Source organism: Chanos chanos, chromosome 4, assembly GCF_902362185.1.
Source record: "Chanos chanos chromosome 4, fChaCha1.1, whole genome shotgun sequence".
Taxonomy (NCBI): domain Eukaryota; kingdom Metazoa; phylum Chordata; class Actinopteri; order Gonorynchiformes; family Chanidae; genus Chanos; species Chanos chanos.
In genome coordinates this window covers 48,979,179-48,995,251 of record NC_044498.1, presented here as the reverse complement: position 1 = coordinate 48,995,251, position 16,073 = coordinate 48,979,179, and the positions used below count along the sequence as shown (strand labels likewise).

The following is a 16,073-nucleotide window of genomic DNA, read 5'->3' as shown; positions in this document are numbered from 1 at the left end:
ATGCCCAAGCAATTTCTCTCCCCAATCTTCGGCTCGTCTTTGTGGTTGGCATTGATGGTGCAGTCTCTTATCTCGTCCACTGCTACCTACAAGAGACCTGTTTCGGGAGGGAAGAGACAGAGCTTTTTAGAGAGAACACTTATCCTACTTGACGTAAACACACGGAGCCCGGTGAAAGTTCTGAATGACAACTTCCTTTCGTTACAACTGGATCCGTCTATCATTAAAGACGGCTGGCTTGACTTCTTAAGGTATAGCCTACGATTTCGTCTTTTTTTCGGTACTCACCTTATGGTAGACATCTATGGAACTGAGGTATGGAAGCTTTGGTGTTATTGTTTTGCTGGGTGTTTTAATCGTCCAGCAAAAAACTTTTATTCACTTGCACCATTATGCTGATGGTGGTATCATCATAGGAATAGGTTACTTCAGAGGATAGCCTTGCTAATACTGAACAGAGCACGTTAGCTTCACTGTTGTGTGTCACCCTTATCTTCCATTATCATCTAGAATACGATTTCAGCAATGAATCTTCAGAATTGATGTTGTGCGTCTATGGACGACGTTGTGGCAATTTGCTTGTAGCCCTGACATTTTAAACAAGCTATGGTTCACGTCTGAATGAGATGCGGAGTTACATTGTATCCAAAAGGTCGCTTGTAACACCCACTTATTTAAAGATGCAGCAGCCGAATCAATTTAATAGGCCTCCAGGACGTATGTATCTTGTGTCGCTTTACTTACTCAGTGAAAAATTGAGGGTTTAATTGAACTGTTTGCACCTTTTCTGTCTCTCTCTCTGTCTGTCTCTATTTCCTTCTCATACACACACACACACACACACTATTCCCTCTCTTTTCCTCTCTGTCAGTCCTTTCAAAACGTCTATACCCTTAGATACACACCCTATTATAGAACGTGTTTCGAAGTCGTTGTCGGACATCTCTGATTTGCTTCTTGAAGTCTTTAGCAGACTTTTTGGGATGGGGCTTGGTCATGACCTTTCAACTGTAACACTCGACACGCACGTGCGACGTAGGCCTAAGTACCTATCGTGTTGAATTGATGGCTTGACGAAACTAAGTTTAAAAGCCTGTGGTAATTAGGTAAACCAAGAACTTGACCTGGAAACGACTGTTATTTTTTTTAGACATGTCGCTAATGAATACATGAAATATTGCGAATAGATTGCTCTCGGTTGAGAACACCGGATTAAAGATCATTTCAACACTAAGTTTTCATTCGGCTCATGCAAGTGTTAAAACAAATGCTCGACGAGGTAGTAGGCTACTTTTTTACAAGATCGTGATTTAAAACTGAAAGCTATTTCCAGTGTTCGACAGTTAAAAAGGAGCGGCAAATATAGTAGCCTCCTAAGCAGCAGCCTGTCCTTTCTGATGAGAAGGTCCTTGTTGACTGCAAGGTTTAAAATGGTGATTGACACGTTCTAATTCAGCTTATCATTGCATATATGTGTTATTTTATTCACTTATGTATTTTTTCAGAATGATTAGCGCGTCTCTCTGGTTAATACAGGACACACAGGCTATTCGATACTTTAAAGGCCATTTCAATTATGTATACGGAGATGTTCCTTCTGGTTAGGCAAACCAGTTCAGTTTATATTGTAGCTATCACTTCCAGCAGTAGTGAAAGCATTTTGGCCTTTAGCTTCGCTGTTTTAGCCTGCTTTTTAAAGTAGCTTGTCTTATGCTGTAGGAAATTGCCTGTAGAGCAAAACAGACCTCTCGTAGTGGCCTGTGACATTAACGTGCTCTTTGCGTATTCGCCGCTTTTTCCCCCCCTTTTCTATTTGCGGCCTTCCACGGTCAGGGAACTCTCACAGAAGTTATAACTGTGTACTTTGAAACAGCGATAGTGGTCATACGCTTCACTGCTAATGGTAGGCTAATAGCATGGTAATAATAATCATAATATCATCAACATCGTTTGCCAAGTAGAGTAACGATAATAACAGCAATGTTAACAACATGCAGAATAGTTAGAAACAACAGCAACAACAAAAGAAGTAACGACGACAATAGCAGTATAATGATAATAATAATAATAATAATAATAATAATAATAATAATGTTATATTATTAGTTTTGTCGCTACTGCTATTATTATTATTATTATTATTATTATTATCATCATTATTATTTACTGTGCTGTTATTGTTTTTGTTGTTGCTGATAACGATGTGTATTGTTGTATGATTATTTGCCTGGTAGTTAGTATTAAGATCGAGTCGTTTATAATTTGAGAAATTTACTCCCAGGGCAATTTTTCTATCTTTAATGTCTTGTTTGAGACAAATTACGCAAATCATCGCAGAGGTGCCCAGCAAACATCCACAAAAACTATTGCAACTTAATTTAAAGTGCTTACTCTAATGGTGCACATGTTATATTAATTCTTGGAAAATGTTTTTATCAGAGAAGGGCCCTTCAGCTTAATTTGTTCAGTTGCATCCCATGTTTCAAGTAATGCTATTCTGTGTCTTCTGGTTCAGTTGTGCCTGGCCTGGCAATTGAAACAAAGACAGGTGAAAGTCGCTGGCCAGTCACTGTCTTATTTACCAAAATGTGACAGGCTATTTCACTGCCTCTCATATGGCAGTTTTGGATTGATTTTTGAATCATTTCGCCATGGAAAACGCCCACGCCTGCGGGAACACTCGGCCTTTTACGTACTTACTGATTAGCTGTTAATTTGCTCGTGAAGTATTGTTATCGAAGTTTTCAATAAGTTAAACGGACGAGATCAACTTTTTAGAGTTACATTTGATAAATGACGGCTCTCTCTTAACTATCTTTCAATCATTGCGTCTGATATTATATTCAAAATATAGTCTCGGAAGCAAACGTGTAGGATATGTACTCCAATTCACAGAATTTGTGAATTATTAATTTCCAAACCAATCTATTTCTGCGTTTTAGATAGTTGTATTTCTGTGTGCACATTGTTTTCTTTTAGTCAGAAATGCTCAATTTAATTTGCTCCTAAAGCGGCGTTGCAGTCTGATATGTAACGCTGGCTGTTGTGTGGACGCTCTTAACGATGTTAGGCTACTCATACCAAATGTACTTCTCTATTGCCATGTGTTTTGGGAAATAAGTTCTTGAAACTGAGAAGGCCGGCGGACTATGTAGTAAGCCACATTTAATGCTACTAAAGAGCTCTGTCTTCGAGACAGACAGATCATTGAAAAGCCCTGATATTCGAGAGAAGAAAAATAAAAGTGGGCTTAAAGAGCGGAGCTATTAAGTTGACAGTGCAGCTTTGTGACAGATCTTTTCGCAAAGGCACGAGGGGCGTAAGACTTAATCACGGTCCTTGTTTCTGACCTGTTGCACGAGGGATATTGTTGCATTGTGTATACTGAATCCAGCCATCTGAGCTTATATCTGGAACAAGCTATAAACCTTTGGTGTATTGGAAATGTCGTCGTCAAGGTCTCAAAAAAGCCAAAGCAGTGTTAATCAAATGCAGTCTTTTCAGTAATGCATCAGAGTGTGTGGGCCATGACTTACAGTTCTGTGGTTGTTTTAAAGCCTTCAGCTACAAATACAATAAAGTCTATAGGTCCAGTTTGCCTTTCTACCTTATTGTGTTAAGACTGACAAAAATTGGCAGTACTGCTCCTTAGTGATATATTACTGAGATATTCGTATTATATCATAATTGCTGTTGCCTGCTGAGTGTGTGTGTGTGTGTGTGTGTACACGTGTATGTGTGTGTGTGCTTGTGCGCGTGTGTATCTGAATGTGTGTATGTATGCAGACACTTGCATCAATGCTTATGTTTGTTTGCGTGTGTGCGCATTATCACCGAACACTGAAATAAGTTTACACATTATTAGGCCTATGTCTTGACCCTCTCATTGAATTAATAAGAGAACTGGTAAAGGCAGATGACATTTTATGTTTTCTCTTCAACAGTATTAAGCTAAATTTAAAACTTATCTTTGTTTTGTTGCAAAATTCAAAGTGAAAACCACATGACTCAATTGTGTGTTTTATTCCAATCTAATAACAATCTTCTCCCCATAGCAAATAAAAAAAAGTGGAATATTTGGATTTCGGATTTCTTTGTCTGACACTGAATGGTTTTTTTTCCCTTCTTTTTGACTCTATTTTGTGGATGCAGAAGTTTGTTATGCTAACAAGGCCACTCAGCACTACCCAGGGCTTGTGTTTAACACTTTTGTGTGTGTCCACAGCTCCAGACGTTTAGTTACTCTGGCTCGAGGGCTCTCTCCGGCCTATCTGAGGTTTGGGGGCAAGCGTACAGACTTCCTCCAGTTTCACAACCTAAAGAATCTGGCCAAGTTCAGAGGACCCGGACCGGACTACTATTTGAAGAATTATGAGGATGGTAAGCCCTTTTCTGACTCTCGTCTCTTTGCAGTGAAGTGGTATCTCTCCTCTTTGAATGAAGGGAATCTCTATAGACAGAACACACCACTGGCGTTATTGAAAGAATAAAAATATATTCCTCTTGTGTATTAAACATCTGGTATGTGAGTGCTTCGATTACTAAGTGTTTGAAATTCAAATTCGTTGCACTTTAACTCTTGTCCTTTGATTTGCAGTAGAGAATGTTTATTTGTAGCGCTGGAAATTTTCTTGAATTTCTTCTGCTTCCAACTGATCACCTAAAACTGAATGCAAAAATTCATGAGAAGAGAGGCGCATTTACATTACTATTACCAGCAATAAACAATGGTTATTGAATCACTACAACACAAAAGGCTATTTTTTTAATTTTTTTTTTTTCAATTCAATGCGTCTTGGTTCTAGACATCGTACGCAGTGACATTGCTTTGGACAAGCAGAAAGGCTGCAAGCTGGCCAGCCACCCAGACATGATGCTGGAGCTTCAGAGAGAGAAGGCGGCTCAAATGCAGCAGGTTCTGCTGAAGGAGCAGCTCTCCAATCTCTACAGCGACGTAACGATAACAGGTAGGAGATCACAAAAACACACTAAACACACTCTCCGTTCACCGCCAGAGCTCTTGCGACAACTCGCTCCGTAATGGGTTTCGTTGTAAATGGCAGCGTGTATGATAAAAGTTGTCAAAACGCTTTTTTTTTTTTTTTACAGTATACTGAATTACAGATAGACCCTGTAAAAGGGATTCATCTGATATGTGTAGGACAATGTACAGAGAATACCCTTAATGAATCTTTCTGTCCTCTAGATCATTAAAGGGATTCAGTATTTGATCTTTCTTGTAATTAGGCCTGTTCCAGCATGTGCATGTAGCCTAAACTCTGCCTTTCCGCTGGTATGGCTGACATGGAGTTGGCTACGTTGGAATGGGTGTTTAGTTATGCAACTGTGCTGGAGCGCCTGTTGTAAACTATCACCTCTCAGAGAGACTAATGTAATATATTAGATAGACGGGGAGACTGGGGGAAAAAAAAAAAAAAAAAAAAGAAAGAAACCCTAAGTCCAAAGGATTTTCCTTAAGCGAAACTGACAGGGAAAAGAGACATAACCAAGAGAAATATAGCAAAGTGAAGCATTTAGTATTTTGTAGGCCGCAATATTTCCCCTGGTGCATAGTTTGGGATGGGAAACTTTGTGAGAAATGTTGCAACCTTGACACAATGTTTTTGAAGACCGCAAATTTAAGAGTGATAGCATTCTGTTCTTCTAGATTATTGATTGTAATTTTTCAGGGATTTTCATTGGCTGTGTGCAACGTCTGATTGTGAAATGGTGGTAATAAGGAACGAGATTAAATGTAATGGTGAACAAAATAGATGAGGTAAAATAGGAGATCAATATAACAAACAGCTGTTAATAATTTTGAAAAGAAAAAAAAAATGACATGTTGGAAACGTTCTCGTGTAAGAAAAGTGCAGTTCACACTTTTTTAACTAATGTGCGGTAAGTGAGGGCTGGTATTCCGTCAGTCAGATGTAGGAGAATATTTAACAATGTTTTTTTGACTTAACCTTAAACCTCAAAAGCTGTCTTTTTCTACAGCGATTAAGGCTGAAATTTTTTGTGTATGTTGGAACTAGACTTTTTTTAACTGTGCTCATATCTGCTGTTGGCGAAAGACACTTTAGTTATGGTGAAAAGGCGAAAAGTACCATAGTTCACAGTAATGTCGGACTGTCATTTCTGACACTGAAATACAGATATTGTTCTTATAACTTAGTCATCTTTCTTCGTAAAAGGAGAGGTTTTAAAAAGAGTTCCATCCTCATGCTGTCCTGTTATCTTGGAGACAGGGGAATAAGAATATTATTTTTCCGTTTGTCCTAGACAGGTCTGCTATTCTTGAGCAGGTGCCATCGTTTTCTTGTTACTATCTAAACAGTAATCTAACAGTAAGCCGAAAGGAGATGATTCAGTGCAGCTTACCGGAGGGCGCTTATTTGTTTTAAAAGGATTTACTGTGGAAAGGTTTCACAGAATTCAATTTGTCATAGAAAACGAAAGCATGGGTGTTTCTGCTGAGTTTTGCTTTGCTCACCTCGCACGTTCGAACGTCGAGATGTTACTTTGCCGTCATTTTATCACTTTTGCCATAAATTTGGATCAAACCAAGTAAATGAATTCAGATTAAAGGTAGATTCAGGGTGATGTAACACCTACGTATTTTTTTAATGGCTGGAATTATCATCTAAAGACATCCAAAACAATAGAACTACATTCTGTCAAAATGGTGATGCGTCGTCCGTTATAAGTTAAATTGAGTTTAAGTTGAGTTTTTTTTTCTTTATTAAGCCACACAATGGGGAAATTTGACCTCTGCGTTTTGACTCATCCAAGGTAGCAGTGAACACACAAGCACACATACACACACACACACACACACACACACACACACACACTAGGGGCCGTGAACACCTTTCGGTACCAAGCTCGCTTCTCTAACCTTTAGGCCACGGCTGCCTCTAAAAAACAGGGAGATCTTCAAAACAACAGACCAAACTGGAAAATGCCTGAACTGACAATACTGGCAAACGTTATTTTTTTTTTGTTCTTGAGATACAGAAAACAAACTTTCTGTTTTACGCAATGCAGACGGATTCTTACTGCTGCCTCTTTCACTTCTGAAGACACGTATAGATTTGAACGCGAAACATTTGCAGTTGCATTATTGCCTCCTTTAACATACATTTAATACTGGTTTTGTTTTTGCATTCATCCAATTCATCTTTGTAAAAGTAAATAGCAATAGTTAGTGGATTTAGTCAGTAAGATTTCACTCAACGGAAAAATCGCTCAGAGTTTACCGGAGTTGATATTTGAAAGTCAGGATTGACTCTGTCTCATTTAGCTTACTGTGACTTTAGGGCTCTATACTTAGACTGAGGGTTAACAGATCAGCTCGTCAAGCTTTAGGGCTGAAGACACTAGGGTGCTGAACCCAGAGAGAGAGAGGACATCTGCTAATAATCAACCGGCCCCCCGTGCGGTCTCTGGCAGGTGACGGGAGAGTGCCCTAAAACAGCATCTCCTCCATCCTTTTCCACTCTGCACAGGTTGACCCCTGTGACCTCTACTCATTACTGCTATCTGTAAAAGCTGGGAAGAGGCCCCTGCCAATTAAAACAAACCATGGTGAGACAAGTCAAGGTCACAGGCTCTCTCACCTCTTGGCTTTGCAGCAGTTTTGTCCAGTTTAGTTAAAACAAACCGTCTGAGACCGGCCAAGGTCAGGGTTATGCTAGTGTCTGAGTCGCTACAGTCCTGCATGGTTTTCCAGACCAAGGGTGCAGGTTCCAGTTTACGTTCCTAACCTAAAGCGTCACAGACCACGGGTCAGAGTGGAATATGCCTGTCTCTCTCTCTCTCTGTCTCTCTCTTATTCTCACTCTCTCTCTCTCTCTCTCTCACACACACACACACACACACACACACACACACACACACTAAAGAGAAGACATCATAAATTAACGCATTTTAGCTCATTTTACACAAGGGAAACACAAGAATGTTATACTTGGAGGTTGAATATTTTGTAGCGCTTTGGCACCACTATGTTTCTGTGTCTGTCCAACCCATTATACCTCTATTTATAGCTTTACAAACATACCATACACACTCTGTGTGGCAAAGGTTGCACCTGTAGGACTGACAGCTCTGTCTTTTATGGAAACATTTTCACAGCAGTAACGCATGTACTGCTCTCAAAACACTCTTCACTAATACAGAACATGCATCAGCAATGTGTTATTGACATGAAGCAGTCTATCAGCAGTAGCAATTTCAACTTGCATTAAGGACACGGACACACTCCAGGGCTATTAGGTATTGCGTCATTTAACAGTAAACGTTGAGTAATTTCAGTCTCGTGATTTTTTTTTTTTTTTTAAGTGTGAAAATCTGGGTAGCTGGGCATGTGGAAATATAACGGAGCAGACATCTATTAGCTCACCTTTAATTGGTTTACATCACAACCACAGAAAATACAGCAGTGAAGTGATCTCAATTTGGCAAAAAAAAAAAAAAAAAGAGTGAAAACTACATTTCCCAATACATGTATAAGTCTGGAGAGAAAATGTCCTTAGATGTCATCATCTCATTTCCAGCGTATCCGAAAACAAAAAAAGTGGAATCTTCATTTTAGCCTGGAATTCTGGATCATATTCTCCAGACTCCCAAAGGAACAGCATATATCATAAAGCCATGACATTCCCCATCTTTATGGCCGTCTGTCCTTTTTCTCTCACGTGGATTTTCTATCGCTTCCCGTTTTTTTCCCCTAGGTCATTTTCCCGCACACTTTTTTTTTTTACTCCCCCTTTTCCCAACTGCGTAACTTTACTTCTCTTTCAATAGTTACCTTTTTTTCCCCTCCAAAGACACACATGCACACACACACACACACACACACACACACACACACACACACACAGGAACCCCGCCATGTAGAGTGTTGGTTATTAAGCTAAGTGAAATTTTTAAGATGTTTGCAATATTTAAAACTATTTCCTGTCTTGTTTTCTGTGCTTAGAAGATAAATGACAGGAAATTGTCCAGTGAGTGTGGTTCGGACCTTAATTCAGGTTGCCCTTTACCCCTGTTACTTTTGCTGACATCGCTAACTACTTGAGTTTTCGTCTCTTTGGCCGTCATGAAAAAAATTTAAAAACCCCCTTCTCTAAAGGAAGATATTACAAAAATGACATTGACAGAGCTCTGTAGAAAAATTCAAGCGCTGATGCAGAGGTTTGGGGGGGGGGGGGGAATCAAGCCTGTCCAGTCCTGTAAACTTCCTGTCAAAATTAAACGCTTTGATTCGGTTCAAGGAGGGGGGGAGAGAGAAAGAAAGAGAGAGAGAGAGAGAGAGAGGGGGGTTACATTACCAGATGCTAACAAGAGAGATGCTTGCCTCTCCGTGAGGGGGTATGGGCCTCTTGTCAGCTCTTCATTTCAGTCTGGAGTCAAACGTAGAGCTAAACGGCACCAAAGAGGTGGACACTGTTCGGGTTTCACGTCTGCACTCTGATCGATCGGGCTTTACGCCGGAGCGCAGGGGTTACTACCGTGGAAACGAGTTATTTTGCCCGAGTTATTTTGATGATTACCGCATGGCAAAATTTTCCTTCGTCACGATTTCCTGTCATGATATCTTTTCTCTAAACTTCCAACCGAGTGCAAATTGACACAAGGAGTTTCAAGTCAGAGGGGGTGTTTTTCACCCCTCCCCCCCCAAACTCACTCCAGTGGTGAAAACACACATGCGTGTGCTCAAAGCAAACATACCGAACGCACATACAGCACTGTGCTAGTGATGGATCTGAGGCTCAAACAGATGTTGCTTCCTGCGAAGAGAAACATGACTTTTTAAAAAATATCGGAGACATTTAGCAGATGATGAATGTAGTCCAGCACATACTAAAACACAAATGCACATGCATAATACACACACACACACACACACACACACACGCACACACACACACACACACACACACTCTTTAGATCTCTCTCTCTCTCTTTCTCTCTCTGTCTCTCACCTACACATATACAAATACACATACAAGCACACATACAAGCACACATTTACATTCATCTACATACACAAACAATGAACACATGTATCCACAAAATTGCAACCTTCTGGTCAATAAAAAATGGTTAATAATTATACGTAGCCAGATGTATGAACATACACAGGCGTACGATATCTTCCTTAAGATCTTTCTCTATCTCCTCCCTTTTCCCTCCCTTTTTTGGTCTGTCCTTTTGTCTGTGTCGTTCTGATAGACACTGGGAGAGAGAGAGAGAAAGAGAGAGAGAGAGAGAGAGAGAAGGGGAGAGGGAGAGGGAGAGATCCTATTGGCAAAAGTGACATGAACATTTACAATGTCTAATCACTGGAGGGGCCTGAGTAAACAAGGCTGTGAATGTACGAGACTACTAATGCTAAAACACAATCTCTTTCAGCTACAATAGGAGTTTATCACTGTCACCCACTTCTCTGAAAAGCCTGGAGAATTTTGCGTGGTGCTGTTTAACCGAGCGCGCGTTTCATGAAATGCAGGCATCGGGGTAAAACAAAAGAAAAATGAAAAAAAAAAAAAAATAGAAATGAATACGCAATGTTTATTTTCCTTAACATTACATTTTACCTCAAATATTCCTTCGTTTAAAATTCTAATTTTTTTTTTTTCTTTTCGTCATAATTATGCAACAAAGCAGAACTTTAAAGATTGAGAAAAACAGGATTCTACAAAAGCATAAGAGAGAAAGAGCTCGACCAACATCTGCAATCTGCTTGAAAACTGCCTGATCAAAACAAGTTGGCACGGTTTTGTTACAGAATGGGCTCACGTCGAGTGCATCTCTTTGTGAGATGCCTTTTTTTTTTTTTTTTTTTTTTTTCGAGTGAAAATGGGAACATCTTGTGTTGCAGTTTGTGAGGCACAGCCTTTTTCCTTTTCCATATGCCCAAGTCTTTCTTTTTTTTTTCTCCTCTTTTCCTAGCAGGCCCTTTTTTTTTTTTTTTACAAACACTTCTCATCATTTATGCTCTTCAGTATGTCACACAAATCCGCAAGGGCTTTATTCTCCGACAGTCATATATTGGTTAAGAAAACTGTGTGATTCCTAGTGTCACTTAACCAATTATGGTTGAATTTGTAGGTAAATCGTCCAATAAAAAAAAAAAAAAAGAAAAGAAAAAGAAAAAAAAAAAAGAAGTGCAAGATTTTCTTTTACCAGATGGAAGAAGAATATCAACCTCAGACATTGATTATTATTTATAGTCACTGTGTTTCTTTGCTGAGTGGAAAAATACTGTGAAATAGCAGAAGGACTAAGTACTGTTTGCTGATGATAGATGTGCCTCAGACAGTTAAAAAAAAAAAAAAAAAAACAACAAAAAAAAAACCCTCTCTAAGCCGTTCAGTGTACGGAGCCTGCTGTGACGTGACCTGGAATTTAAAATGATTTTGGCATGTTTTCTTAGCTAGGTTCCAAAGGCCTCAACGTGGAGGTCCTCTGTAAACGTTAATGGGATTTAGGATAGGCCAACGTAGGCCAAGACATATTCGGTTTCATTCTGGTCTGGAGATGTTGGACTCTTTTTGTGGTACCTGCATCCAGGAAATTCGGTTTCTTTTTTAAGAAGCCAGAGGGCCAAGTTGGCGCTGTTTAAACGTAGACTCGTCTGCCCTGTTGCCTTGTTCTATCAAGTTTTGAAAAATGAAAAATGACAAGATATATCACTGTTAATTTTGATGTTTCTGACCTTGATGAAAAGAAATCAGCACTTTACATTGTGAACCTACAGTGCAGAAGGTCTCAATCATGCAAGCGGAGTGTTCGCTGCAATTATATTTTTCCAAAATGAAGCATCCTGTTTCTATCAGAAGGAAGTTTTCCCAGTGTGTATACAGCTCTGTTCGTCAGCACACGTAACCCAAGTCATACAAAGGACCAGTGGTATCAGAAAAAGATCTACCAGCTTTAAAATACTACCCCGAAATGTTTTACCGAAAATTTGCCTGAGTATTTATCACTGTAGGTTAAAGTGCTGACATGACTAATATGTTTATTACAGACCAGCAGAGGCTGTAATTACACATGCTCACAATATGCTCTGACATAAGTACAGAAACTTGCAAATAAATGCCATTGTGTTATAGCCAAATGCGCATGTGCTATTGCTTTTCTCTCCTTTTTCTGCGAGAACATGGACTTCTTTTTTTTTTACGGTGTTGTTGTTATTGTCATATTTGTTTAAAAGATAATGTATTACTTTAGCACAAAGTATTGGGAATACAAAACTGAGTATTCCATCATCAATGCTCTCTTCAACAATGAACCTCATCCTTTTGCGTGTGTGTGTGCATGTGTGTGTGTGTGTGTGTGTGTGTGTGTGTGTGTGTGTCTGTGTGTGTGCGCGTTTCTCCCATTCCTCAGTATTGGCCAAAGTGAATTCTCCAAGACCTCGGGCTAAACATGCGTCCCTCATTACTGGCAGACAAGTTTTATTTCCCTAATTTGACTCTCAGGCTGTCAGAAGTTATTTATGAGCGTGCCCTTAGAACGTGATTATGTTTTCCTCTTTTTGAGGAATTGGCACAATTAAGTATATGGTTAATAAAAATCAGGAGGTGATCCTGGAAGAAAGTGCTTGTTGTTAGGGTGTACGCCGATCAGAGAGGGAGTCTGGAGATATCACCATGACAATTTCACCTGGTGGGTCGAGTGTTGTCAACCTGTTGAGTTGACCTTTTTTTTTTTTTTTTTTTGTGTAATGTGTGACCATCTGGGCCCACTACAAGTTTGCCCTGCACTTTGAACACATGTCTGTAGGATCAAATGTTGAAGTGTGTGTCTGGTTAGAGGTTGTTTGCTGTTCTAAGGGCCTGGTTCACTGAACAAATCCATCAGTCTGCGACTAGCAGAGCTGTCACCATGGAGATTAGAAGCAGCCAAATTTGTTGCTGTTTGTTGGTTTGTTTTCACTTATGTCATGAATGCAGAGAATAACTTTATTATTCCACTAAACGACAGTAGTGTTCAAACTGTGTTGTAATGGTATAAATGGTAATGTTTTAATATTGAGATTTCATAGAACAAGTTTATGCTATGGCTCATTCAACATACTTGTTGTGAAATGTGATAATTGCGCCTTGTCCCATTTTTCACATTTTATGTCTTGAAAATACTCTTTGTTTTTGATGAGCTTTTGATTTATTAACTCCATGACATTTATTTTCTGTTCTGTCCTCTGTAATCTTGCACACGTTTAGTCCAACAGAGACACTTGCCCCCTCCCCGCCCCCCCCCCCCCCCCCCCCCCCAAAAAAATCAAATGTTTGCCATTAGCCGTGCAAAGTCAATAGCCGTAGTTGATCTAAGCCACACTATGCGAATGTCATTCGTCCTTTTGCGTATTAGCATTGATCACAGTCATGAGGACAGTTGTGTTTCTCTGTGCTTACTCTGGCTGGTCACACTGCGCCGTCGTCAGCTGTTCTGTGATTGGTTTTCAGACACAGGAGAGATTTGCGGCTTATGATGGTCTCCTCTGAGCCTGCCTCTCGCTCTGAAGAGTATTGGATTTCCATTTTTCTTCTCAAGCACTTTTATACACTGCAGCTGCTGCCACGCTAACCCTGACTTTTTACTCAACAAAATGGGAGACACCTAACTCACAACCGGGAGGAGGACGGGGGTGGGGGTGGGGGTGGGGATGGGGGGGTGGGGATGTGGCTGCGGGGGGTCCACCACTATGGCTGCCAGAAAATTTATTAAAGCTTTCCAAAACATGTGAATTTTGTCACCACTTGTGAAGTAGGCGTTCTTCATTTTTACGGTCTTTGTCTCAGTCGTTCTCAGTTGTTCTGTTTTTCGAAACTGAGAATGATAAACTCAGTCGCATGAGCTTGATGGCTTATCCAAAAGGTCAGAATGGGAGTGTCTTTTTAAAGCGTAACAGTCTAATATTGAGAAGTCTTCCCTGTGGGTACTAAGGGCTCTTGATGGTTGGGCGAATGTGGTATCTATTGAAAACAGCTCACTGAAACCTTTTTTATTTGCTTCACATTTTGTTTGCCCCATAGCGTAGTATTGAACATTTTCTCTTTTATTTACCCAGTGTAGTTAGCAACTCCCAAGCCAAAGTAGAAATATTGTGTTTAAAAACATGTGTGCATTTTTAAAGTAAATTATGAGCAGCAAATAGAAGCAGCTTCTTAGAGAACAGGTCAAAGGACATGGGTGTACGAGGAAGCAGCAATCCTGATTGGTAGGTGTACGCCGCTTGGAAGCCGTGATTTTTAATAAAGTTTATTGAAACCATTAACATTCGAAACCACACATCCCATTAGCCTTGGTTAAACTTGTTCACATGATTCTGAGTTCATAAAATTTCTGCATGTTTACTGTATTCCAAAGCCAAATAATCAACTATGAACAACAGGGGCTTTCAAAAAAAAAATCCTCTGGCTGAACCTTTTGAAAATCCTCAGATCTGACACTAAATGAGGGAAAAAACAAAATAAAACAAAAAAAAAAGATTTATTTGAGGCATGGTGAAGACTATTACAGTGAAGACACAGGTTGATGGCACCATGGAATCTCAGATCCTGCCCTTAAAATTAGATTATGAGGCAATGAAGAGGCTGTTGAAGTACTTATGGCTGCTTTGAAAGTGCTGTAGCTGTTTTTGACTTTATACTTGTAGTGCAAAAGTAACACTTCGCCACAAAAAGTCAAATACTAGCCATCCTTAGAGAAAAGACTTAACTGATCTAATCAACACATTAGAGTCAGTCATCTAGTTTCACACTAGTGTTGATGTAGCGCCTGAAACAATATCTCAAATGTTCTTTCCCCGCTTTTTCCTTCCAATTTAAACGCCTAATTTGGAGTGCCCATGTTGGAATGTCCAGTTGCATGTGATCTCCTAGGTGTGCATCAGACAAGTTAGGTGAGGCTAGTACATGCTTCCTTCATCATGCATAAGGGCAAGTACTCAAATAGTAATCACTTGAAAGAAAACATTATTCATTCAACTCTGCCAAACCTACCTAAGCGCTTAAGACCCCTCAGTTACCTAAAGGAACATGGGCAGTTGTGTTCCAATAAACTCCTGACCACAGTCTTAGCAAGTCTTTAACTCTGACCCATATGAAGAAGACTTATATGTCACGAGAAAACTGTGGAAACTGTGACTGAAAAGAGTCACCTTATTTTGAATCATGAGGATGTACATAAATTTGTGCTGAGTTTTTGTCTTCAAAACTAAATTGGACCTTTGGGCTGCAAGCAGTGTGATGCATTTGGTACAAACCAAACACAGCGCATCGTTCAAAGATCCTAATCTCTTCAGTGACGCTTGGTAGATGTGAAACATGGAGAAGTTTATTTACTCAGTGCCTGGGACTGAGTCAATTATCAGAACAATAGGGGAAATAAGTAGAGCATGGCACAGATGGGACCATGAGGAAAACCCACTGACACTAATAAGGGGGCTTAAAACTAAGACACTTCTTCACCCTTGAGCAGAGCAGCAATCTAAAGCCAATTTAAGATTGAATTAAACAGTAATCATCTTTAAACAGCCCAGTCGGGGTTCAGAATTAAATTCAATCCGATTGTTTGCAATAGGATATGATGTTTGTTGCCCAATGATGCTCTTTGAGGAATTTTTATGGTGTGTAATTTTTGTAGATGTCTGTTGCAATAGACTCACAGCAATGTAATCATTGCTTCCACAAAGTATCAATTCAATGAGATGGAAGCTTATCCTTTTTCTTTATTTTGGTTTTGTGTGTGTACGTGCAATCTTGCAAGGTCACTTGTCTCTTCAAAATAGTGCTTAAAAAGGGTACAGAACAAGTAAAGGAAATATTGTAAAACATAATTTTACGAAAAATGCTCTAGTGAAGGACTTGATACAAATCCTCCCTCCCTTTTTAAGTGTCAGAACAAATTATTTGTAGGTTCTCTCGGTTCAGGGACGCCCACCCAGCATACCGGTTGTTCTGTTCCAGCTGGCTTCTGCTGTAACACTAAGTTCTGTTGAAACTGACACAACTTGGCCTACTAACAGTGGGTCAGGACTGTGAGAGATTTTGTGG

The 16,073-nt window shown here is 39.7% G+C and overlaps 1 protein-coding gene across 1 annotated transcript in view; it reads left to right on the top strand.

The window, feature by feature from the left end:
* hpse2 (heparanase 2) overlaps positions 1 to 16,073 on the top strand; it is a 61,249-nt gene continuing 45,176 nt past the window's right edge. The window contains exons 1-3 of the mRNA XM_030772645.1: positions 1 to 251; positions 4,226 to 4,380; positions 4,806 to 4,967. Of these exons, the coding sequence (XP_030628505.1) occupies positions 1 to 251; positions 4,226 to 4,380; positions 4,806 to 4,967 (568 nt within the window). The remainder of the gene's footprint in view (positions 252 to 4,225; positions 4,381 to 4,805; positions 4,968 to 16,073) is intronic.